This window comes from Microplitis mediator, chromosome 5 (assembly GCF_029852145.1).
Source record: "Microplitis mediator isolate UGA2020A chromosome 5, iyMicMedi2.1, whole genome shotgun sequence".
Lineage (NCBI taxonomy): Eukaryota > Metazoa > Arthropoda > Insecta > Hymenoptera > Braconidae > Microplitis > Microplitis mediator.
In genome coordinates this window covers 18633-44223 of record NC_079973.1, presented here as the reverse complement: position 1 = coordinate 44223, position 25591 = coordinate 18633, and the positions used below count along the sequence as shown (strand labels likewise).

General features: G+C 28.6%; 1 protein-coding gene across 4 annotated transcripts in view; it reads right to left on the bottom strand.

Annotated features, from left to right (window-relative positions):
• LOC130669086 (rho GTPase-activating protein 20-like) overlaps positions 1 to 25591 on the bottom strand; it is a 100188-nt gene that overhangs the window by 73775 nt on the left and 822 nt on the right. For 3 of the 4 annotated variants that reach the window (XM_057471769.1, XM_057471772.1, XM_057471770.1), the window contains exons 2-6: positions 24683 to 24901; positions 9342 to 9531; positions 9019 to 9203; positions 3371 to 3416; positions 2885 to 3057 (exon numbers count right to left, since the gene is read on the bottom strand). In XM_057471769.1, coding sequence (XP_057327752.1) covers positions 2885 to 3057; positions 3371 to 3416; positions 9019 to 9203; positions 9342 to 9531; positions 24683 to 24886 — 798 coding nt within the window. In that variant the 5' untranslated portion in view covers positions 24887 to 24901. Of the gene's footprint in view, positions 1 to 2884; positions 3058 to 3370; positions 3417 to 9018; positions 9204 to 9341; positions 9532 to 24682; positions 24902 to 25159; positions 25299 to 25591 lie in introns of those variants that run through there. The other variant, XM_057471771.1, reaches the window with a different exon arrangement.

Below are 25591 nucleotides of genomic sequence, written 5' to 3'. Positions count from 1 at the left end.
CCAAAGATAATAACAATTTAATAAATTTAATAAATGTTCAAGTTTATAATAAGTCAACAATTAAGTCGACAATTATCATATCCACGAAATCAATATCTTAAATAATTATATAAATATGTTATCTCGGATAATGAATTATTTACCGAATAAATTTACGTTGAACAAAGTTAGTTAATCCACGGGGAAATAAATAAAAATAAATAAATGCTTGAGGAAATATAAATAATGAATAAAAATGCATCAATAAAACGTCGATTGAAATCGGTATGAAGATCGGCACGTGGCTGTAAGAATTCTCTCAAGAAAAAAAAATCTATCGTCTGACTGTAAATCCGATCTTCAGGATCTAATCCTGTATGCATTATCGAATGTCTCTGTTGCAAGCATCAACGGCAGGAGCAAAAGCAGTTAACGTTCTTTTCTCTATAGCACGGAAGCCGACATGCTGGTACACACACGGGTAAGGATAGAATGATATATATGAAAATAAAATGAAAGAAGAAGCAAAGACTATCACTACAACTATAACTATACAACGACGACGTAAGAACGTAAGAACATACGAACGTAAGAAGATTCAATATTATAAGAATATATATATATATATATACCAAGAAGAAAAAGAAGAAGAAGCAGCCACTGCCGCCGCACTTCCTCGTTCTTCTAGTCTTACTGGGCACATTCATTTGACTTATTCAATTCTCGTTTACTGCATTACACAGTTTGGCATGGCAGGTGTAACCCCACTTCCGTGTCTTATTTATTTTCCAACCCAAAAATATTATTACCGTTTGAATGTATAAGTCGAAGGGATTAGACCATTTTGTCTGATGACTAACGCCTTCATCGACTTATACTCGTAAATAATATTTTTTTAATCGGTTGGAGGTCTGCACTCAGAGAAAAATTAAGTTAATTTAACACTTTAACTATTTAATTATAATTTCTACAACAATGATTGATAATTATTACTTTAAATATAATATCATTATTAAAAGTATTATATATTATATCGTATGACAGAAAAATATTGGTGCCAAAACTGCTTTCAAATTTTGAATATAAAACTTGTGAAATAAGTTTCTTACCAGGGACACTACAAGTGGTAGGCGCTACCTAGTGGCGAGCACCAAACTACTCCCATTGCCGTTGTCAAGTATCGACGACTCTTCTTTTCTCTATCTATAGTTTTTCTCCCAATAAAATTTTCTCTTGGTTTAATAAACTTTTTTTTCTTAGTTGGAGCATACGAAAATTCTGCTTGTACAAATGTATAGACTTAATAATTGTCGTTTATGATTGGCTATTGCCCGGCTTAGTACACGCGCGAGTAAAAGGTAAATGGTTTGAGACTACAGTGGTGGAGGTAGTGGTAGTGGTAGTGGTGAATAAGCAGATACTGGATAATGCCGGTGAGTTGAGAATGAGTAAGAAGGATAAATAATAAATAGTAAAATAAAAATAATAGTTAAAGACGTATAGTACATATAGAGTGAGCAAGACCAGCAAGACTCTACAGACTGTTATGTGTAGTGACTGCGAGTAGAGTCAGTGACTGGCATTGCAGCGACAAGTATAGACGGTTTATCGTAGATCTACTGTTGGATAGAAAATAAGATACGCGCCGCTCTGATCCATGAGCGGAAATCAGATCCTAAGATCTATCTGAAAGATCAACGACAGGCTAACATATCACGATGAGACTATGTATATATTCCGCACTTGCCGGTTCTACAGAAAAGCTATCGTAAACTCGAGACAGCTTATACGATATTTCTTGCTATAGTATACTTTTGCTGTTGTTTGTTATTTATTCATTTTTTTATTTTTTTTTTCCATTATTGTAATTTTTTATTTATTCGAATTTTATGGCACTAAATAATTGTGTCGCAAATAATAAAAATGTGTCCATCAACGGACAGTTAATAAGCATAATGATACTCACGGATCTTAAATCTTTAAGAATATCATATAGTACATATAGACAATGAATAGATTAAGCTGATGGTATAGCTGTTAGTATCAACAAACAGAATATAAGTAATGTAAAGCTGGCGTATATCAACTGTGTTTCGCGTTTTGCATCTCGCGGTTCCACAGATCCTCATGAGTCATGACATTGCTTTTAATAACAGTTATATTTTATATAACTCTCTACATTTCTACTGTATTGTCTGATATATATTATTCGTTAGAAGCTACATATTACTTTTTTTAACTAAATTTAAATTTTCGATTGCAGAAATTAAATTAAATGAAACTACTACAGATAAAAATGATATTGGATTAAGTAGGAAAATTAAAAATATTAAATTATGGAATATATTCCATACATAATATGTTCCACTCTCTTATAGAGTGCAACTCTTTGCTATATATACCCACAAATGAAACATTATTTAATAAATAATTGATTGTTTTGGCTTATAAATATGTTTTACGTGTCGATAGTTATTCGCTTCCTTGATTATGTAAGTTGTACAATTGACTACTGGTAATACTGATTTGTGAATCGATCTTACATCTATCTATATATAAATTTATTTGGCCTAAGAGAACTTACATTAAAGTCTCGAGATTGTGACTTTTTCTAAGAGTCGCATTTTACCGATAAGAGTAGAGGTCTTTAAAGGTTAATCGAACGATACAAGGATGCGCGGTCGAGTTGGGCCATCCAACATCACAGTAACGAACAGTAACGAACAGTAACGATAAGACTTTCACCGCTGCACGTGCGCAGTCCCGGCAATGCAACGACCGTCTTTGTTGAGATTTGTCGGCTTTTATATACGTATATATATTACTGAGATCTATTCAAGACCTTTTTATAATTATTATAAATGTTAACATATATATTTTTTAAGTATAATAGTAAAAAACTTACCGGCAGAAGAAGTAGAGCCGAGGGTGAATGTCGCGCAGCCGCTTGTCTAAGTCTCAAAAAATCAAGTAACGGATCAGCAACAGCTCTAAGTGCATCCAATGTCCGCCTTGCCTCGACGTAGGCTTCCAAGTATTCCCAGTAAGACAACCAGAAAGAGGCGGGGAATAATTCACCTGTCGGCAAAAACATTTGTATCATCTTAATCATGATCTTTTAGATAGTGAACTGCTTGGATAGAGTATGAGTGGATACGACAAGTGTAAATCGCTGGTATGTGTATTATTATTTCTTTTTTTTCCTCGAGTATTATTGATACTCGATTGCATAGATAAACTTAGTGTCTTTCAATCATTCATTCATTGTGATAACTTATTTTAATATAAATATCTTGTTATTTTATGTTTTATATTTAAATTTTTAAGATAAATTGTAGATTGTATATTTCCTCTTTCAAATACTCTGCATTGATAAAATTATTTTACTCACTTGATTTTGCAGTTTCTGAATTCCAATTGTCCAGAGCATTTCGAAGCTGCAACAATAATTATAAAAAATTATTATATTATTCTATTTTAATTATATAAAATAAATAAATAATTTAAAATTAAAATTAAAATTTGAAACCGTAAAAAATCATTAATTTGTCATATGAAAAGTGTATTGCAAATAATTGATCTTGCTCGTGACATGAATGATCCAACCAACAAAGTATATAACTCTGTTTAGTTACATCATTAGAATTGATAGAATCGATACACGTTTCAATAGTAAATCGTGTACTCGATTGTTAAATGTACACGAGAAAATTATTCTCGTATGAAATGCCATGGTGTCATAGTAAAGCCAGACCATATCGTCCATGTCGGTTGTCTGACGAAAATTCCAATAAACACATAAAAATATTACTATGGTTACAGTAATTTGTGATATAATCATTGCCAATTTTACTATGGGCATAGCAATTTTTTTCAAGAGTTTATTCCAATTTCCGTATATAGTCAACATGATCCGGCTTTATTATGACACCATAGTATTTCAACCAACAATAATAACTCCGTGTATAACAACAGATTAGATTGTAATCTTTTTATTATCATCAACAATTCAGTTATTATATTATTATATTGTATTGTAAACTAAATGATAAAGACTATTTAACATTTAACATTTAAACTGTAATTTTAATGTCGGCGCTTTTGATTCTTATAACAAATATTTTATAAATTTCTTATTATATTAATGTTTTTGGATAAAGAAAATAAAATGTTTTATTATTTAGTGAAAAACAATTGAGAAAAAAATAATAAATCAAGAATCATTTCCTGCAATACGACACGATGATGTATTGAGAAGAGGAATAGAACTTAGTGAGTTCACTATAGTCGACGACGAATAACGTAACGCCCACTTGGTAATTTAAAAAAATTAGTTATTATTATTACCACATACATCTGTTAAATATCTATACACTTATTAACTTTCTGTCAAGTCTCTTAAAACACACATCACGGTCAATAACCTATTCATTCTATATTTATCGTCATCGAAGAACTCTTTAACGAGGACAAATTACAAGAACCCATTTCAAATTAAACTACATACGATAAATTAATCAACTAAATACTATTCAGATTACGCACCATCACTGATATCATATAAAAAGTGTTTATAAAAAATTGTAGTAATGAGTAATTTTTTTTTTTTTTCGACTTTTGTTTAATTTATTGACAATACAAAAAATAAACGAGATTAAACCTGATAGATAATTTCCGTCATTACAGTGCGATTTTACACAATTAAAAAAAAAACCATCCAGAAAATGTTTAATAATATATTATTTGTGAATACAACAAATAAAAAGAAAAAATAATTAAACAAATGCCTGATTCGTAATGATCGATTGATCGTAATGATCATCCAGTATACAGTCCAAGATTTCTCTTCTATGAGTTGAGAGGACTCTTAACTTGATACGAACGCCAAGTGAAAAGTGAAATTCGAGTTGTCATGAAACTCTTATAAACTTTCTTGACTTCCGGTTCAGGCAAAAAAAAAAAATACAAAATTTTTGAAAATACGAACTTACTGTAGTTGTTCATATAAACTTACAATTTTCATGTTTTCTTAATATTAACAATTCGAGCAAACTTAATTTGAATACAAAATATTAGTGAATTTTTATTTATTATATAACTCAATAGATAATATTCCTATACTAATTTAAATTTTATATTAAATATGACTGGTCCCCATCCCATTATTAATATAACAGTTTATTTAAAACTAATTAATATGTTAATCGGGTTTAATCAGATAATTGAAAAAATGTTAATTAAGGACGTAGAGATATTGATATTGATAAAGAAGGGATCCTGGGATCGCCTAATTAATTTATTTAAAAATATAAAATAGCTGAAGTTGATTTAGTTTTTAGAAAAATTTAATTATAATAAATAAGGGAGTGAGTTATGTATATTATAAGATGATTCAAGTTTTAGTGGTAATAAAGAGTATATAATATGTATGACATGGGTGCGTCTATATTTGCGCATTGTCACGTACCAAGGAGTCTCAACCGAATAGTATAGCTCATAGCTTATCACTCAACGCATATCTATGTTAAGTACATCAAGAGTACAACGACAACAAGGGTGGAACGACCTCAGTTGAAATACACAGTGTGTATTTTACCACACTTTTATACATATCACGTATTGTGTCTCCATGCATTTATGCATCTTATTATGCCCATCATCACAAACTCACCTTTTTAAAGCTCACTTGAGTGTAGATAAGAAGAGAGAATGAAAGAAATACAAGGTGAGACCCTAAACTTTGTGTTATACATTAAAAAACATTTATATATATATTTTATATGAATATGATGAGCAAGTTGTCGTCATTGTGACCGTAATCTTATCCGAGGGCGTGAGACCTAATTGTCCTCTTTATTATTATTAAATCATTATACATCGCGATCAAACAAATTATTATTCTTACGCTCGAATATTTAGTCCGGATATTGTATTTTATTTTTTTTACCATTAACAAAATAAAAACAGTAATTAATTTTTTATTATTTATTAATGCAGCCAATTTGTTTTAAATAGATTAAAAATGTTTTAAGGTTTTAATTAAAATTTTAGAGAAAACTATAAATTTTATCGGAAACAAAAATAGAAAAATCGTTTACATTATCTACTAAATATCTTATTATAGCGTGAATCAGGAATTCTGAAATAAATTATTTCGAATTTATTTAAAAATTTGATAAAATAATTAACAAATTTTTGTAATTTAAAATTAATTTAAAACATTTGATGGATGGTAATGGATCAAGGTTCATCTTATAACCAATTGAATCAAGAGAGAAACGAGGTAATCAAGCAGGCGTTGCTGCTGCATATAGTAGTTGTGCTGATGTTAATAATGGTACTAATGCTACCAGTGGAGCTACAACCCGACCATAATTGACGATAACGGAAATTAGTTGTAAATAAAGATCCTATTGCATTTTACGGGCACACTCTACTCTTTAAGGTTCAGTGTATGTGAGCACTAAGCTGTTGAGCATACTGAGACACTACACTAAATGAAACATTATGATTTTCATTCCACGGCTTAGACCATAACTTAACACACATGTTTATAAATAATATTCGAGCTATTATCTACTGCATTAAACAGTTTGGCATGGCAGGTGTAACCCCACTTCCGTGTCCAGTGATTATCTTAACAATCCTCGCCGGATTTATTTATTTTCCAACCCAAAAATATTATTACAGTTTGGATGTTTATGCCAAAGCTGCTTTCAAATTTTTAATATAAAGCTTCTGAAATAAGTTTCTTACCTGGGACACTACAAGTGGTAGGCGCTTTCTAGTGGCGAGCACCAAACTACTGCTGCGAAAATTTTAAGGACATGTCGTAGAATGTCGACAAATAATACTTAGAAAATGAACTAAATATAAATGTGAATAGATAAATAAATACATACATAAAATACACACAATAGTCGTTTGTCATTGAGACAAATAAATTTTTGACTATTGTTATAATAAATTATTGCACGTGTGAAAAATATAGATAAAATAAAAAAATAAAAAAATAACGAAAGAGTCTGATGTGATTTACTGAGGACACGAACCGATAAATGATAATAACTGTCTGAATTAATCATTCACAAACTTACTCATAAATAATGCCGTCTATTCATTCATTTTGGACATTAGGACTACGTTGGTATTTGACTTTGGGACACGATATGAGTTGCGATGTGTTGTTAGCGTATAAGGATCCGCCACAGGATCCTTATTAATTTATACAGATAAATTTTTAGGATAGATTTCTTGGAATAGATTTTTTATGGACCAAGAGAAGGAGAATAAAAAGAAGATAAGAAGATAAAAAATAAAAATAAAAAGAAGCTTGGCGAAAGTGAAGAGCGAATAAAATGATTGAATGTCTGAATAACACTATTAATCGCGTCTCGTTAACACCATTCACATCTAACACCGAATCATTGTTGAAATTTTTACATTTAAAAATAAAAAATTGTCCCGATGATCACACATCATCAATTATATCAATCTTATTTTATATTTCATGTGCTAAATATATTGTAGATTTATTTAAAATATTATCATACTAAGAAATTATTATTTCGAGTAGATATTTTTTTTTTCTCCGATTGACGGCTTTGGCAATAAATTATTGAACATATAATAATAATAATTAATATAAATTATATATTTTCTTTTTTATTTATTTAAAAAAATTTAATATTGATTTTAAAAATTTGTTGAGTATAAATTTTAAAATAGTGACCAGGAAATTATTACACTTGTTACAGATGTTAATCGTGAGTGAGAGAAAAAGAGAGAGGTCACTTGTCCGACTGCAATTGTATTGTAAGGTCGTCATGTATGTAGGCACACATATATCAAAGTTATTAAAATGAATGTAATACAAGGATCGACCAATGGTAGGCGTTTCACCATCTCCTATTATATCACTATTAATATACACATTTTTATTCATTTGATCTATTTTATGGATTTTGAGTCAAATTTATAGAATTTAAATTGATTATCATTTTCTTTTTCTTTTTCTTTTTCTTTTTTCATTGAAATGTAATGGATATATTTAAAAATAAAATAATAACTAATAAAATCAATAGTTACTACTGTAATATCATGTAGACATTCCAGTGTATCGAGTTTCTTATCGATTTTCAGTACAAGATAAAAATATGCAAGTGACATTTGAGATTTAAACTATAGCTTATTCGTTTAATAGTATAGATTTTATATTAGATACTCAGACAGATAATATTAATGAATAAAAGTATTATTTAATAATTGTCTATAAGCACTAGTTAATTAATTTATGAGCCTTTAAAAATGTGTATACATACTACTGTATAGTAAATGAGTAGCAATTAAAGAATCTTAAATCTATGAGTAATTTTACATACCAAATATATGATATTTTTTATTAAGAAATTTATATGTGTGCAGGTAAGTTGTAAATTAGCAATAAGATATATTCATGTAATCACATATTGATATCTATAAAACATGATGCCCATATATAAAATGTGCATTAACATATTAAAGAGAAAGTGGATTCATTTTTAAAAAGTCATCAAGTGCAATTGAACTCTTTCATTGACCTTGTAAAAAGACCGACATGACCTCTTCTGCTCGATTAATATCTCTTAAAATATACCCAATACTGCAATCAAACTTACAAAGAGAAAGTGTTTATGATATGATAACATAATAAATATAATTGTTATTTACAAATCCTATCGATATTTCACTATATTATTCATTTCTTCGACTTCCCTAAGACATGAAATCATTAAATGATAATTTAAAATTATATAAAATTATGGAGAAAAAATAATTTAACAGTTTCTTAATTGAGCATGCTCACGCCACCAGTAATAGTCGCAACAAACTAAATAAATAAAACATCGCTTACCATCTAGTAATAACTAAATAAAGTCTAGTCGGTAAATTGAAATACTATAAATTGGTTTTGTACTGTTGGTAATGTAGGGTAATGTAGAGTAATCTCGATGTATATATAATGGTAATTACTCAAACAAAATAAAAAATTCCACTCACCCTATCAGAAAGATCCCCGCTGACGCGCGCAAGGTCAGCAAGCGGTTTAAAAATTACATCATGATAATGTGGATAATTTCGCGCCAATGGACGTGCATACAATTCTTTAGCGCTCGATAAAATTTCATGGAATTCATCTTCTGCATGAAGTAATTTTTCTGTCGCTCGATACCTTCTGTCTGTATCTGCAATTAAATATAATCAGATAATTGGATCGAGTTATTTTTTAGTCAAAAATAAAATAATAAAAAATAAAAATGAAAGTGGATGAGGATGAAAGAGAAATGAGAAGATGAATAAATTAGTAATAAATTTTTATTTACCACCGATGAGATTGTACTGTCTGGCAGCGTCCTCGATAAGTAAAACTTCACCATGAAGAAGCGCAACATCCGCAGCAAGATCGACCTCGGCTCTTGATCCAGCCAAGAGCAATCGCGGTCTACATACGCGATATTTAAGCAACACTGGGGCCACGAGCGCAGACACTGGTCCCGGTGATATCGCTGGAAGCTGTTTTAAAAATATATTTTTTTACTTAAATCATCTCTGGACATTTTATATTTATTATTATTATCATTATAAACTGCATAATCGGAGGCGAGATGTGATGCTAAAGTATTTGATTTGAATCAAATAAAATTGTAGCCTATAATTCACAAATGAATGAAATCGACCCCTGGAATTGAAAAAAAAATGGGATTTTAAAATTAAACAAGTATAGAGTGAACGTCAGCTCGTCCTCCTTGGCTTACGACCTCATCCAGGTTCTCTGCTTAATTCTTTCCTACCACGAAACACATATTTTTATCGAGAACTTGGTCTTGCAATAAATTAATTTCTTTTTTTTGTAAATAAATTGTAGCAATAACAATCACGATAATGGGGACGGTTAAAAAAATTAAATAGCAATAAATAAAAAGATTAATCTATATGAAGTGAAATTTGTATAATTATGTCAATGACATTAATTGAAATACACTTGCAAATTGCTCAGTGAACTCGTCAACACAATTATTTATCATTAGTACACTTTGTTGTATATTAATTTTTTTATTTTTTAACATAACTAAATAAAATTTAAAAATAAGCAATTGTATTATAATAAATTAATAATAATTTTACAATTTTTTATAAAAACTTAGTAAATAGTCATATGAATGATAAAATTAATCTCTTAGCAATAACTGCCAAAAATAAAATAATATAATTTTAAAATAAAAAAACAAAATAGTCTAATTTAACAAAATAATTTGCGGAAGCGAAACCACAAAGCGTATTAATGTGTTGTGTACACGGTACCGTATTAGCAAAAATAATTCTTGCTCTCACGCATTGACACATCGGTATCTAACAAGAGATCTCTAAATATATATATATATATATATATATATTTATAACTGAGCATCCTGCCCCTCCTAGACTAATTATCAGACAATGAGCGTCATTACATCGGTCACAACTACATTGCTGTTATATATTGTATATATAATATAATCAGAACCAAGCGGAAGAGAGTGTAATCTAGATGAGAGTCAACCAATTTTATTTATTAACATATCGCAATCAGTATTCTGGTTAAATGATGATTTAAAATCGGACAAATTATTTCTAAACTGAGGCCCCGAGACAATAGACAATCTATTTTTCATCTTTGTAATTGATGTAATTGGTAAGATACTATTAAAATATCAATTACATGGTAGTAAAAAAAAAAAAAAAAAAAAAGTTACGTGAATCAAAAACAAAGTGGCAATTAAAATACATACAATAGTAGTTATTATAAATAATTTAAATATCATTTTGTATATTTTAAAATAATCAATTTGAATAATCATTTTATTTACAATTGACGATGACTCAGGCAAATATTTAAAAAATAAAAATTTAACGCCTGACTGCATCTTGTGATTTAAAATAATAAAAACAAGCAAATAAATTTTATATTATTTTTCCAATGAAATATGAATTTATATGGTAATTTGCTATCTGTGATCCGCGATATATATATATATTTAAATAATACTACTCAAGTATGCTCTACAAATTGTTACAATCAAATGGAATGTTGTTGGAGTATAGATGAGAGTTTATATACATATAGGCCAGAGTTGCATTTACCTAATTGTAGAACAATAGTTGTCTTGTTAGACTATTACTTGATGTATAGCATCAATCACTACCAGTAATGACAGAAATAAATTATCGCTGGTAGGAAGATACAATTGAAATTATTACAGACATTATAAGATTGGCAAGTCAATGTTTAAATTATTACAACCGTATTCAACGCGCATACTTATTTATTAGTCAATAAAGATATAGGTTATGACAATTTGTAAATGATGAGTACGCCTCTCTGATAAGTGGGCGTATTTTCGATAAACTCTTACAACAGAACCTCACGTTATCGATCAATCTCGAATTATATTAATTACCAGTGATGAAATTATGGTACCTACTATTTATTCCATTGAAAAATTATATTTTATTTTAATTTGTTTTTTTTTTTTTGTCTTAATATTTGTACGTTTTATGTATAAGTTTAGTTGTAATAGTTGTAATTTATAACTCGCGAATGAACTTGAAAGATAATTCACGCTTTGAAGAAACAAGCAATGAAACAAAAAATACTTTTTGGTAGTTTAATCCTATGAAGGTTAACTTTATAAAGAATTAACGTTTTTAGTTGATGGAATTTCATAAAGTCACATCAGACATATCGCAGTTAAATTACTGAATCATTCATTGAATGATAAAAGACGTGCTATTTATTTTAATTGTTATATATATATATATATATATTTTGAAAGTAACAAGTATTGAGTAATGTATAAAGTCATCCAAGGCATTAGACTGTCACCATTTTCATCAGAACCAAAATCAGAACCTTGACTTTTGTTTACGCAACCGATTAATACACCGAATAAAAGATGAATCAGCAATAAATTGGAGAGCAAGAGAAATCAAATTACGTATCTAATTAACGTTAATAATGAATATTTGTTTACATATCTGCCCCAGAATCTTGTGAAATTTTACGACGATTGATGATAATGAATTTTTGAGTTATCATCCTGAAATTCTATACTTTTGCACAGAATATACATATATATATTTAGTTGACAAAAGAAATAAATAAAAAAAAAAAGAAAACATTCCGCTAATATATTATGTGCACCCGCTGCTCTACTTTATTATCGCGTTTCGCTCGGTGCTCTTTTAAACTACAGTCGGCATACAATATTCCATATATATATATATATATTCTTCGACTAGAAAATAATGGAATGAACGATATTCAAATTCAACGTCCAACAAATATTTTGATGTATATTTTTATTAAAGATTAAACGGATTTCACCGCGACGAGGAATTTAATTTGTAACTGTAAAACTAATTTAAAACTCGAGTTTCGTTTGCAATAAATATGATACACTGATGGTTATCTATTGATAAATCTAAAAATTCAAATGAAATGAAAAAACAAAAATAATAACATGAAAAATAATAAATTTTAATTTGAGTAAATTAAATAAAAATAAAAACGTGTCCTATATTAATGGAGATTCATTTCCGAATTTAGAACTCAATAGATGTTCAAGATAAGTATCGATTACTGAATATATCTTTGCATCAAACTCTCGGGTGTTGGGCTCATAAAAATAATTCAATGGCTAAAAATAAATGTCAAAGTTCAAAATACCCATACATATATAAGCAGAAAAATAGTTATTTAATAATTGTCGTAAAACGGAAACTCGTATCGCGTGATAATAGTTGAATTAATATAAATAATAATAAAAAATTATATATAAGTATTTCGATAATAATAAGTAATTAAAGTGAATAGACAACGTGCTAAAAGTTGTGTATTAACTTTAGACATATATATAATATAATACGGAAGGTTACCGTTACGATAATGGTGAAAGTAATATTAGTTGACATATGATGGTTAATATATGTATTATAATTATAATAATAATAATAATATATGCATATAATTATTAATGACACTGTAATATCGTTTGTTCTAGTATTTATTATGTTATTTAATTATAAAATTATAATGATATATTTGTGAGTAAAGAAAATTGAAAAGACATTAACAGCAAATCGTTATAGAAAAATATTAATGTACAGAGAGATCTTTAAATGGGAATTGGATTAGTTTGTGTCCAGAAAAGGCCCCGCTCTACCTTCTTCAATAATTTTATTCTCGTCCGCCTACTTATTCAGATCGCTTATGAGTAATACACTCAGGATTTAGCACTTTGCATTAGACGGAGGCGGTTATGCCGCTATAAATCTATGTTATTATTATTTATTTTTTTTGTTTTTTATTATTATTTTTATGGCCATTGTTGAATTGAAAAAATTAATAAAATATCGAGAAAAAAAATGCATATTATTAATAATCAAAATATTTAAGCGAAATGAAAGTTGTTACAGACACGGAGCCATTTCTATGGACGAGAGAGTGCATGAAAATAACAGAGTCCGTTATACAAAGCTTATTATTTACGCCACTTGTGGATTATGTTACTGTAAAAAAAAAAAACATTAATTTTTTTTACAAATAACCTTTGAAATAATGAACAATTTTTATTTGATGAATTATTAAATTTCAACGACAAATCCTAAAATTTTTCTTGAACAAAAATTTTTCACAGGCGTAGTCGTCAAGCAAAAATTAATTTACAAAAACAAAAAAAAAATGATTACATATTACATGTTCATTTTTTTATTGTTGAGTAACAGATTAATTTTTAGATTAATGAAAAACGATAATAATGATTGATCAATCTAATTTGTAAAAATAAAGTGTATCTAATGAATTAGCGGACAAAGAATAAAAGTAAAAATAAGAAGTTAAGGTTAAGGTAGAGACAGATCCTTAGATTGAATTGCGGAGAAGGTGATTCGCCCGGTGGGCACATCAACAATTACGTACTCGACTCGTAGTTCAATCAAATTCATCGTTTATCACAATTATCTTTTATTTTTTTAAACTCAGGCGCAGCTTATATATATGTATATGTAACGGTCACTTGCAAAAGTGCATGGTCAGCATGCAAACACCAAAGAAATCCATGATGGAATTTAAATATAAATTCCAGATAATTATAACCCGGAATTAGTAAATTCAATCTTGATTCAATATTTTTTTTTATTAATCTCCAATTTTTTTAACTCTCATAATCAATAATTCAATTGTTTATTAAGAATACGTCATACCAGACAAAAAGATTTTCGACATTCACTCAGGCGTGATAACTAATAAAATAAGTCTCCTATAGACTACCAATATTTTCAATTATATGTATTTTAAACGCGAAAATTAAAGATTTACGGTTTTCTTTTAATAATATAATATAATGTAGAATATAATGTAGCGATAGACTAAAGGCAACAACTACTTTTACTATTATTATTTTTATTATTATAAATATATACATATGTAGTTTTTAACAGCAGACAAGTAGGTATATTGTTGAAGCTCTTTAAACTAACTCGGCATGCAGAGGTTTTCCGGGAATTACTGTGAATAAACTTCGTGGCAAAAGATCGGTCACGTATCACCGCTGACTTATAGTACAATAAATCCTAAACGTCATAGGTATTGCTTTGAAAAAATTTTATCACTGGTGCATCATTCTGGTGAATTTATATTAAGTTAACCCAATATTTTTTATAGCTATATATAGTTTCTAATAAAACCCGTTCTTTTTTTTTAACGAGTATTAAATTATGGCTTTTATATTCATTATGGAAAATAATTATCAAGATTTTTTCTTGTCGATAGTATCTTATTAATTTTTTGTATAATAATAATTGTCTATTAATAATATATATATATTCTATTGTATAGTTATTTAGTAAAACAAAGACTACTAGGGAAATTAACGTTTAAAGGATGACGTAATAGAGTGAAGACACGCTATTAAAATTCTAGGTTAACCAGCATTGGAGCATCTTGGAAAAGTGTAAGATTATATTGTTATAATTGCTTGTGATTCATCGGACATTGAATTACAAGATGAATGGACGATCTCCCGGCGATAAGAAAAATCGTTAGCTCTTTATCTTTATTTAACTTTACGATATATACTATTAAGAGTAAGAAATATTTAAGTGTCCGTTATACCGATTAACTAAACATATTTCATAACTTTTTTTAAAGAAAAAAATATAAAAATAAATTTAGCTCAAGGAAAAATTTTAATCACAAACACTCAATTATTTGCGTCTAAATTTTTCTTGGTAAATTTGTAGACAACAATAATGTAAGAAATGATAAAAAAAAAAAAAATAAATAATAATAATTTGGTATAATTGCGATGTGAATTAAAAAATTAAAAATAATAGTGTGTTGAGGCTCTGATATGATGACTTGATGAATATTATAATGTGATGTAGAGAAGGATCAGTGAGCAACTGATGACACGCGTAATTGTCACGAGAGCTTACTATATATAAAATATATATATGTATGTATGTAATGCATGGATGAATATCTCATAAAAACGTTCAATTGTAATCAGTAATTAACAATTACGAAAGAAAACTCACGAGTTTTTCATTCTAATTGTATATGTAGTATATAATATGATTACAGGTGGTTGTTGTTCTCTTATATATACAAATGTAGTTAGAAGAGTTTGTAGCATTTAGATTGGAATGGTGGACAATATGATTAAAGTTGTTATTGAAGATTGAGTCGGATAGAATAGATTGTACTGCAAAACATCTACACGTGAATCTCAATATAATAAGTAATGACGCCTTATTCACATACACATAATGCATACAGCTAATATAACAGTTACGTGATATATTTAATAGCTTTAACCATTTACCAGACGATCGATCTACCGAGACACTAGCATCTAAGACTGTTTTTTTTTTTTTTTTCATCGATAATATTTCTCAGAGTCACAATCCAAAGATTTATGTCTATATTTCAGTAGATGATAAATAATTATAAATATATTTTATTGACAGTTATTGCCTTTAGAATTTCATTATTGAGTAATTGAGCAATTAAAAAAAAAATTGAGTTATGGAAAATCGGGGATAATTAAATTATAAAAAAAGTATCAAGTTTATATTTTTATTTTTAGTTTGTGTAAAGTTGATTTATTCTGAGATCTGCATACCACAATAGAAACATAAAAAGTCATAATAGTATATTTCTGTTGAAAGAACACAACATAATTCAAAAAAATATGATTTAAAAGTAAAAGATTCGATCATACATACGCTTAATCTTAAATTTAATCGTAAGATTGAATAAGCATGACAAGGATAGGACCGCACCTGAGTTCAACAAAGTGGAACGAACGACGATATAAACGCAATAAATCTCTCAAGTTATAACATATATATATATATATAAATAAAGCGTTAATTTTTCCGGTAATTTCTTCAAGTCAAAACACGTGAGGTAAAATATCGGTGCAGATATATCGGCACAAGTCTGCTAATACTTTGTCGGTTAGGTAAATTCTTCTGACTGTCGAGGCTTACATATATATTATTAAATATTTCTTTAATTTTTATTCACAGTATAAGTACCAAGTATTCCAGTTAGATTATTCATCAACAGGAAACGGACTACCAGTAAGAAATAATGATCAATGATACTTTACACGGAGAGAAATTTATGGTAACAATTACAATATATTATGGTAATGGTTCCCATAATGCATGGTAACCAGATTTTTTGAAATGTTGATTATAGGAATGGCAACCATATATATTATGGTAATCATTCCCATAATTATCGGTCTAATTCCTATATGAAGTCGGAATAGTTCCTATGGAATTATGGTAATTGCTACTATGTAACTATGGTAATGATTCCCATAATATTGTGGTAATGGTTACCATACTATTATGGTTAGATTATATCCAAATGTACAAAAAAATTAATTTTTTTTAATGCCGTAAGATGGATGATGGAGTTTTGGTCCATCAAGGTCATGGGAATACCGCTATACTGTTCCCGTGCTTTTCCTGAAAACTTGATCACGATTTAAAGGCGATTTTGAGAAAAATCAATTTTAATAAAGAATTTAAGTTCTAATTCGATCCAGATTATATACTAATGTACACGGAGAGAAATTTATTATGCATTATGGGAACCATTCCCATAATATATTGTAATTGTTACCATCACCCTAGTGTATATATTTATATATATATGGGACAATTAACCACTAGGTTGCCACAAAAATGTCCAGTGGAATTTATTAATGCGTTGATCAATTCAATGAATCGTTAATTAATCCAATGACGCATTTCGCGGTGCACTTTTTGCATCTCAATTCCGATTTATTTAATACTAATAACATAACAATAATAATAATAATAATAATAATGATACAGCTCGATTGATTTTCCACGTTAACTAACTAGTTTACTAATATATTAGTACATCGATCGTAAAGCGCACATAATGTTGTCAGTGTCATCGTGAAAACACCTTGATAAGTATGATTGAACTTAGTAAGCTAAACACTTGTGTCCATAAGTTATTGGTTATTTTTAATAAAAAAAAAAAAAAAAAAAAAAAAAAAAAAAAAACAACCCACAGACAAAGAGACACTGTACAGACAGAGAGTACAGCAATAGAGATACGTTGAGGAGGTGGGTCATAATAAAATTTGTCGGTCAACATAAGATGGAGATAGTTGAATGTAATGGTTTATCACGGAAGAGACAATAAGTTATATACGTACAACAATAAAACAATGCGATGTGAAATATCTGCATTTAAATTTGTATTGCTCGCACGATACATAAAGATCCCTTGCCTCTCTTCTACCATAACTCGATAATAGACCTTGAACAGGTGAGACCTCACCTCACGTGTGTATGTCTGTATAAAAACAACATCTACATAACTATAACTATCTATATAAATAAATACATAGTTCTATAAATATTCGATGAGTCGTATATATATATTATTTTTTAAATAATGACAATAACAACCAATTCAATATGCATTTTTTATTGTAAAAACATGCAATAAAATAAAGCTGTTGGTATCATCGTAATATTCTCTAATCACAATTCTGGCTTACTCACACGTATGTGAATATTTATTTGTTATTATTGTTATCATTATATAGCACAGGATCCTTGATGTTATAATGTAAATAATACTTATATTAATAAAGTGGCAATCGTTAGAAAAGTTTACGATACTTTAGTATCAATAGATTTGCTAATTTAATGTTAATTTGGAGCTGGATCGGTTATTACTGTACAGCGATGAAATTACTCGGCATACAAATAATTATATTATATTAATTATCTTGTTTATTTAATTGTTTAAAACTAAAATAATGGAATATAGTATACGTGAAAAAAAGATATAACTCAAAGTGTGAATGCGTCCTTGTATTGTAGGATGGGTTTGGTTGATGTTATGTTTATCTGTCTGAACATGGAGAGAGATTGACAAGACGAGTTGTATTGGACGAACCAACCGTGTCAACTGCGTTCCGTTCTAAGCAACGACTAGACTAGAGATAGAAAGAGAGAGAGAGAGATTTATTTTATTCGCTTAAATATTTATCCTTTTATTAAATATTTTTATTTTATTTTAACATGAGAATGTTTTTATTGTATGGGTGACCAGATCCCAGTGCTTCTGTGAGCCCGCACAGTGTGTCCTTGATTAATATGCGTTTCTTAAGAACAAACATCAACTGCATATTTCTCGGGTTATTATATTCTTTCCCTCTCTCTCTCTCTCTCTTTCTTACTTTTTTTTAGGACGATGAACAAGTCAAATTATCAGGACCATGCAAATTTTTTTTTTTTCTTATTTATACAACCCATTGCCATGACAACCGAATATCTACGATGTTGGGATAAGGTCACATGTCTTCATATTGTTATAAAAAAATATAAAAAAATTTTTAATTTTGGATTTAAAAATATGAGAGCTTCCTTCACATGCGATGTTTGCTAACGTATAGTAGGCAGGGCAGATTCGAATACCACAATGTCAGATTGCCAACGTGAAATAATTGTTTATAAGATAGACGTTGAGATCTCTCAGTTCTGACACTCAATTATTTTCATTTTTTTTTTTTTTTTTTTTCAACAAATATTTTTTAAAAAAATGTTTTTCTAAATCACTCCGACGACCACTAATTATTTGGTATTGATAATCAATAATAAATATATTAAGTGCGCTTGGATCTATTGCTCGTAAAATAGCATTAAGATTGTTGATTAATATAATAATACACGGAGAAAAAAATAAAGTAAAAATTACAATATTATAGTAAAATTTACTACACGCAGAGAATTTTATGGTATTTTCTGCATCAAAAATTTATAGAAAAATTACTGTAGTCATAATAACTTGAGGACAGTGTGGAATTATTGTACAAATTACTGATACTGTAGAAATTTTTAAAATACATCGAACAGAATTTTATATTTATTTACAAGGTGCTTATAATTTTGACAAAGCAACAGATAAAATTTATACCAACTGCATACTAAATATTCTGACTTATCCTAAAAAATTTTACTATTTAGATAGATCTTCGTTGCATTTGTGCAGTAAATGGAAACTTTGGCCGAGTTTTTCTCTTAAACAAACTAACATTATCAAACAATTAAAACACACTTCGCTAGATTATACAGTAGTGCATCAATGTACAGTCTGTAGTTTGTATTTAGAGATTTTTTTTCCGAAAAAAACCCAGCCGAAAATATCTGATAACTCCTGTTAAGTAGTATACTCTCATATCATGAAATCCAGCTAAATACAATTCACCAAGACAATGAGAGCCGAAAGTTTTAAATACCTCGTATCAACCTATTTGCCAGAGTATATTACTGTATACATTTAATTTACACCCATCGGTGTACAAGTTTTAAACGCTATATTTTTACTGTCTACATACTGCCGTTGGACACTTGAAGGATCGAAAAGCGATCTAGGTTGCGTAAGTTCAAGTTTATTGATGACTTTCCTCGCTTTTCTTTCAATAAATTTACGACCATCTTTAGTAATATATATATTTTAGTAATAGTATATACTTTCAAGCTTAACGAGATGGGTCTTTGACGAAATTAGATAACGACAAAAAAGATACCACACGTTGCAATGACGACGCACACACAGATTATCACCATGTGGTATTTTTGAACCGTAAATAAACTTAATAAAAATAATAACATAGATACAGAGGGTTTAAAATGACTCTTAATTTTAAGTGGATAATTTCTTTAACAGGACAATTAAACAATTAACAGCTCTCATGATTGAGGAGTTCAAATCATTTTTTACAAATAATAAAACAGGTTTCAGAATTTTAATTTAATAAAATGCAAACTAAAGATTTTATCGTAGCAGCATTAAAAAGCTTAAATCATATGAATATTTTCAAGACTTTAAATAATTATGTCAATAAAATAAATTTTTATTATTATAATTATAGTAAAAAAAAAAAAAAAAAATCTTTGTGAAAACAATCGGTAGTTAGTTCTCAGAGAATCTAGATAGAATTGATTAAAGTGTTTTGTTGTCGTCGTGGTTTTACAGAGGGATGCATTGCGTGAGTTGCATCTTATATCTTGTCCAATCGCGTACGTGATTGCACGACACGAGAATCGAATTAGCATTGAAACTAATGGTATTAGACTTGACACTACACTTTACTATTATAAGCTAAACTCGTACCCACCGAGCAGTGAGCAATTGAGCATACAGGCATATCTGTCGTCATTTAAGTTTTAAATTTATAAAAAAGAAAGAGAAAAAAAACACACACACACAAGACAAGACAAGAACTGAAAATTAAATTTCATTTACAATAAACGCAATAAGTGTTTTTACGTAATATTGATGCGTCGATAGGTTCAAATACATAGTATATCTATACAACATATTCCGAATAGTTACCATCATTGTTTATTTTTTAAACAAACATTTTTACCAAGCATTTACTTATGCTTATGACATAGGTCATACAATCTCTCTTTCACATTAAGGCTGATGGTTGAATAATATTTACATCTATACGCATTATTTAAATAATAAAAGCCTAGACATTGTACACACATTATTTTTTTTTTTCTTGCTTTTGCTTTTGCTCTTGTGTTTTTATGTTCAATATCTATACTATACAAATATATAAATATTGTATGTCTACTATTGCGTGATTTATTTTCATATTAGACGGCAAATATATATATAGAGCTTGAAGGCCATTGCACAATTGAAAACCAACAGAATAATTATGACAAACGTGATATCAGACAATTATTAGTCTACATATATTTTTTTAAATTATCAAAACAAGCAAAACGATGCAGTCGATACCGTGGAATATTATAACGAATCATTAACATTAAATTTATTTGAGTATTTAAATTTGTGTAAAGGAAAGAAAAATATTTAATGGATTTATAAAATAAAAATCATAATAAACGCGAAAGCATGGTGATTGTAGAAGCAAATAGACGGAACAAATTTGACCCTGGTGGATAAAAAAATCGATTGATTTGACGTAATATAATTAAAAAAAAAAATTTAATTGTTAAATGCTGACCAGAAGGAAGAAATCCAGCATTTTTTGGGTTCAATCGTATGTATATATTATATAATTACGTCAATAAATCCACACTTTTAAACAAACCATTAAAAATTTTTTTTTTTTTTTTTAGAAAAATAAAACGCATAAAAGTATTTATGAGATAATTTATAATAATGAATAAAAAATAAAAGTGCTCATAAGCTTTTATCATATTACGACCTTCGATTATTAAAAATTACTGTAACTATGTATATAATCAGTTGTTATAATAAAGAGTATTTTCTGGGTTTCAAAATTTATTGAAAATTATAATAAATCATTCCGCTAATTAACGTCAAAATTTGACAATTAGATAGTTATTCAAATAATAATTAATTATACTGACATAAAAACGACCTTAAGCAATGCTGAGTAATAAAAATAATCTGTTCTACATAAATGGTTACTTTGAATATTTCTCTAGATTTTCCTTTCGAAAAAATGTAAAGACTACAACAAAACGAAAAAAAAAATTACTAATAAAAACCGTGGAGTCAATTAAACATAATTTTAATGCCACAAAACAATAAAGGTATAATTAACGAACGTTAGAATGAATCGACGTGACAATTTATGATTCTATGTTTCTTCATCGTCATGATAATGAGTATAGCTGCGGTGTCTGTTGATTAAAATAACAAGTGACTGGTGAAACAAACAATTATTTGTGCACTATTATAAATAAACGGAGTAGGTAAGGAATAAAAAAAAAAAAAAAAAAAGCTAAGCCGAGCCAAGCCTTGCTTAGCCAAGTATAAGGAGTAAAGAACTTTTTATGACTGTGGAGCATGTAATAAACCCCATATACTCAATGGAATTTATGAAATGTTATGGTAGCACTGATGTATAATAGGCTAGACCAAGTATTAAAGATAAGTAACAACCTATAGGGTACTACCAACTACGGAGTAATTGACGGGTAGTGCGTAATAAGAGTCCCCGAACGTGGCAATCGTGTGATACCTCTATGACCCACTGCTGATCAATAGTTGATCAATAGCTGATCAATAGCAATCAGCGAGTACAACGAGTAGCTAAACAACAAGACACAACATTATATAATTGTATACCCTTTACTTATACTTAAATATGCGGCATCACCATCCCGATACTCAATTCAGACTTTCACCATTTTAAATCCTCCTCGTCTCGCTTCGATTCTTATTAATCGATTTAATCATAGGTATAAATATATGTATATTAGGAGGCTACTGCAGACACTAATAAATACAATAAACATTTTTTAAATATTCTTAATAATATGTATATATAGATTGGTTCAGTATAAATCGAAAGTGAGTCTCATTTCACTGAGGAAATCATCGCCCATCGACCTTTTCTGCTATACGATCATTGACCTACACTATCTGGGCGCGTTATTAGCGAAAGTTTCACGACTTCCGACTATTCACTAAAAGAATCGAAAATCCCTCTTTTTTTAATTAATAATTAATTATAATTTTTAAGTTTTTTAAATGTTATGATTGAAATAAGTAATTTATTTGATTTTACATAACATCAAAATAGTAACAGAGTACTTGAATTATGATTTAAATAATTAATAATTTTTATTAACTAAGTATACTGAGGTTTATATATATGATTCGTTCTGCAACAATGCTCACGAATGTCACCTGGTTTTCCGCTAATACACTGCAGTTACTAATTCCACGGCAATTATAATAATAATATTTATGTCTTAGATCAAATAACAAACATAAACTTTATAATATGTTATACATATCTGATAGTTGGTATTATCTACAAACATATATACACATTTAATATATAAATGTATAAAACTAAAGAAACAAGTTAAGCAAGGTGGCATTTTCTAAGAGAGAGGGCCAATATAACGGTTAAAATAGTAGAATTAAAGTTTATCCTAAGACCGGTATGATCGCGTACGTGATCTTGTTCAACTTAATCGAGTTTAAATGAATAACAAAAAATAACATCGAGCGTAACAAGTAAATGAACCATTGCGGGAATAAATTCAAAGCATGTTAAGGTCGATAGATTTATCAACTAACTAAACAAATATTAAGTATTGTAATTTATAAATAATTTTAATCTTTTAAATAATCGTCACGCTGGTCTATAATGAAAAAAATTGTTTTTTACAAAAAAAAAGTTAACTGCGGAGAAAGCAAACAGATATTTAAAAACTCTATAATTAAATAATTATTGTAATAAAATAAGAAATGAAAAGTATTAAATCGTACATTTTAAATGTAAAAAAAAAAATTATTTGAATTGTTTGTACCAGCCAAGTATAGAAATTTTTTTCAGGTGATAATTAACAAGCTAGTCATCAATTTGCGATTGATATTCGCCGCAGTCAAAACATTTCACCTGCACATAAAGAGTACCAAATGACCACGCGGTTTATAGAAAGTTTGAGCTCCTACTCTACACTTAGCACACGCACGTGCGTACCTTTTTACATATATCACATACTTTCTTTGGTCTTACAATAACAATGCCAAGTATACATATGTCTCAATGTTACTTGTATTACATATGATTTTACATAAAATCGTAAAAATATAAAAACTTTTTCTTATAAAATAGCAGATAGAAAATAATTTAATAATTTTTTTATCAGGGATAAATTTTATAATAATATCCTGGAGGAAATAACAATGATTTGTGACGTCTAGTGAATATAGAAAATGAAAAGAAAACCCGATTGGTGTAGCAACTCTTCAATGTCCGATGTGTATTTATATACATATAATGTATATGTATAAAGTATCGAGTTTTAGCAATACATCATATAAATATTTCAACGTTGACGTGTGTTATGCAGATAGATAATGGCTATGCTCGCACTTGGACAGATATATCCATGTTCAGCCAAAGGTACATTAATCTATTCTCTTTAAAGTGAACGAGAGATGTTCATGTTTTCAACTTAAACACTTAAACATACACTATTACCTGTTGCCCATCCCCGACAACGTAGTGATGAAAAGAATGAAAGCAAGTGAATATCCACACACACACAGATATATATTTAAATAAATATATTATAATAACAAACTTACCGTTAGCTGAGATTTATCAGGTGCAATAGCAATGATCTCGATAGGCCTAGGATCCGGATGATTAGCTCGTTGGAGAAAAGCTGCAGGTGCCTTTGCCACCATAGACAACCTTCTGGTAAGTCGTCTTCCTAATTCAGCTCGTTTCCTCACACGAGCTCTTGAACCCGCACTTCGATAGCTCGCCAATTCCATTCTTAGTGACATAATATGTAACAAAATCTGAAAAAAAAAAAAAAAAAAAAAAAAAAAGGTCATATTTATTAATGACTTGCATATAATCCTAATATCACTACACATGCACTAATTCTCATAATTTTATTTATCATAAACATCAAGTTTATCTTAATATTATAGTAATTATTTAAGCATAATTAGTTGGCAATAAGTAATTACGACTAATAAAATAATATTGTTTTTTGTTATCAAACTAAAACAAGTTGAAAATAATAAAATGTCGTTAAATCGATCGTGGCCTACTTTTAAAAGTTTTCTCGCGTCAAGTTTCTCGTTTTATTTCTGCAGACTGGTGTGTAGACCAGAGACCAAAGACCGGCTTAGGGATTTTGATCAAAACCACTACACTCAATAATGGATCGAAGAGAAACTTGTTCACATGTGTTAACCCCCACAATAATAACAAATAACCACATCCATAAAAAAAAAAACATATATATATATAAATTAGAAAGACCATAGATAAAAGTTGTTTTATCGAGTATTTCTATTTCTTTTCTAACACCAAGTTTTTTTTTTTTAAGTAAATTTTTTACAACTGATTCTTCGTTAAAGCTTAAATTTAAAAAAAAAAAAAATGAAAAGTAACTCATAAACCTGGGTATCATTTAATTTGTGAATTTCTCATGAATAAATTATTATCTGTATATTTATAAATATATGAGAATTAGCATT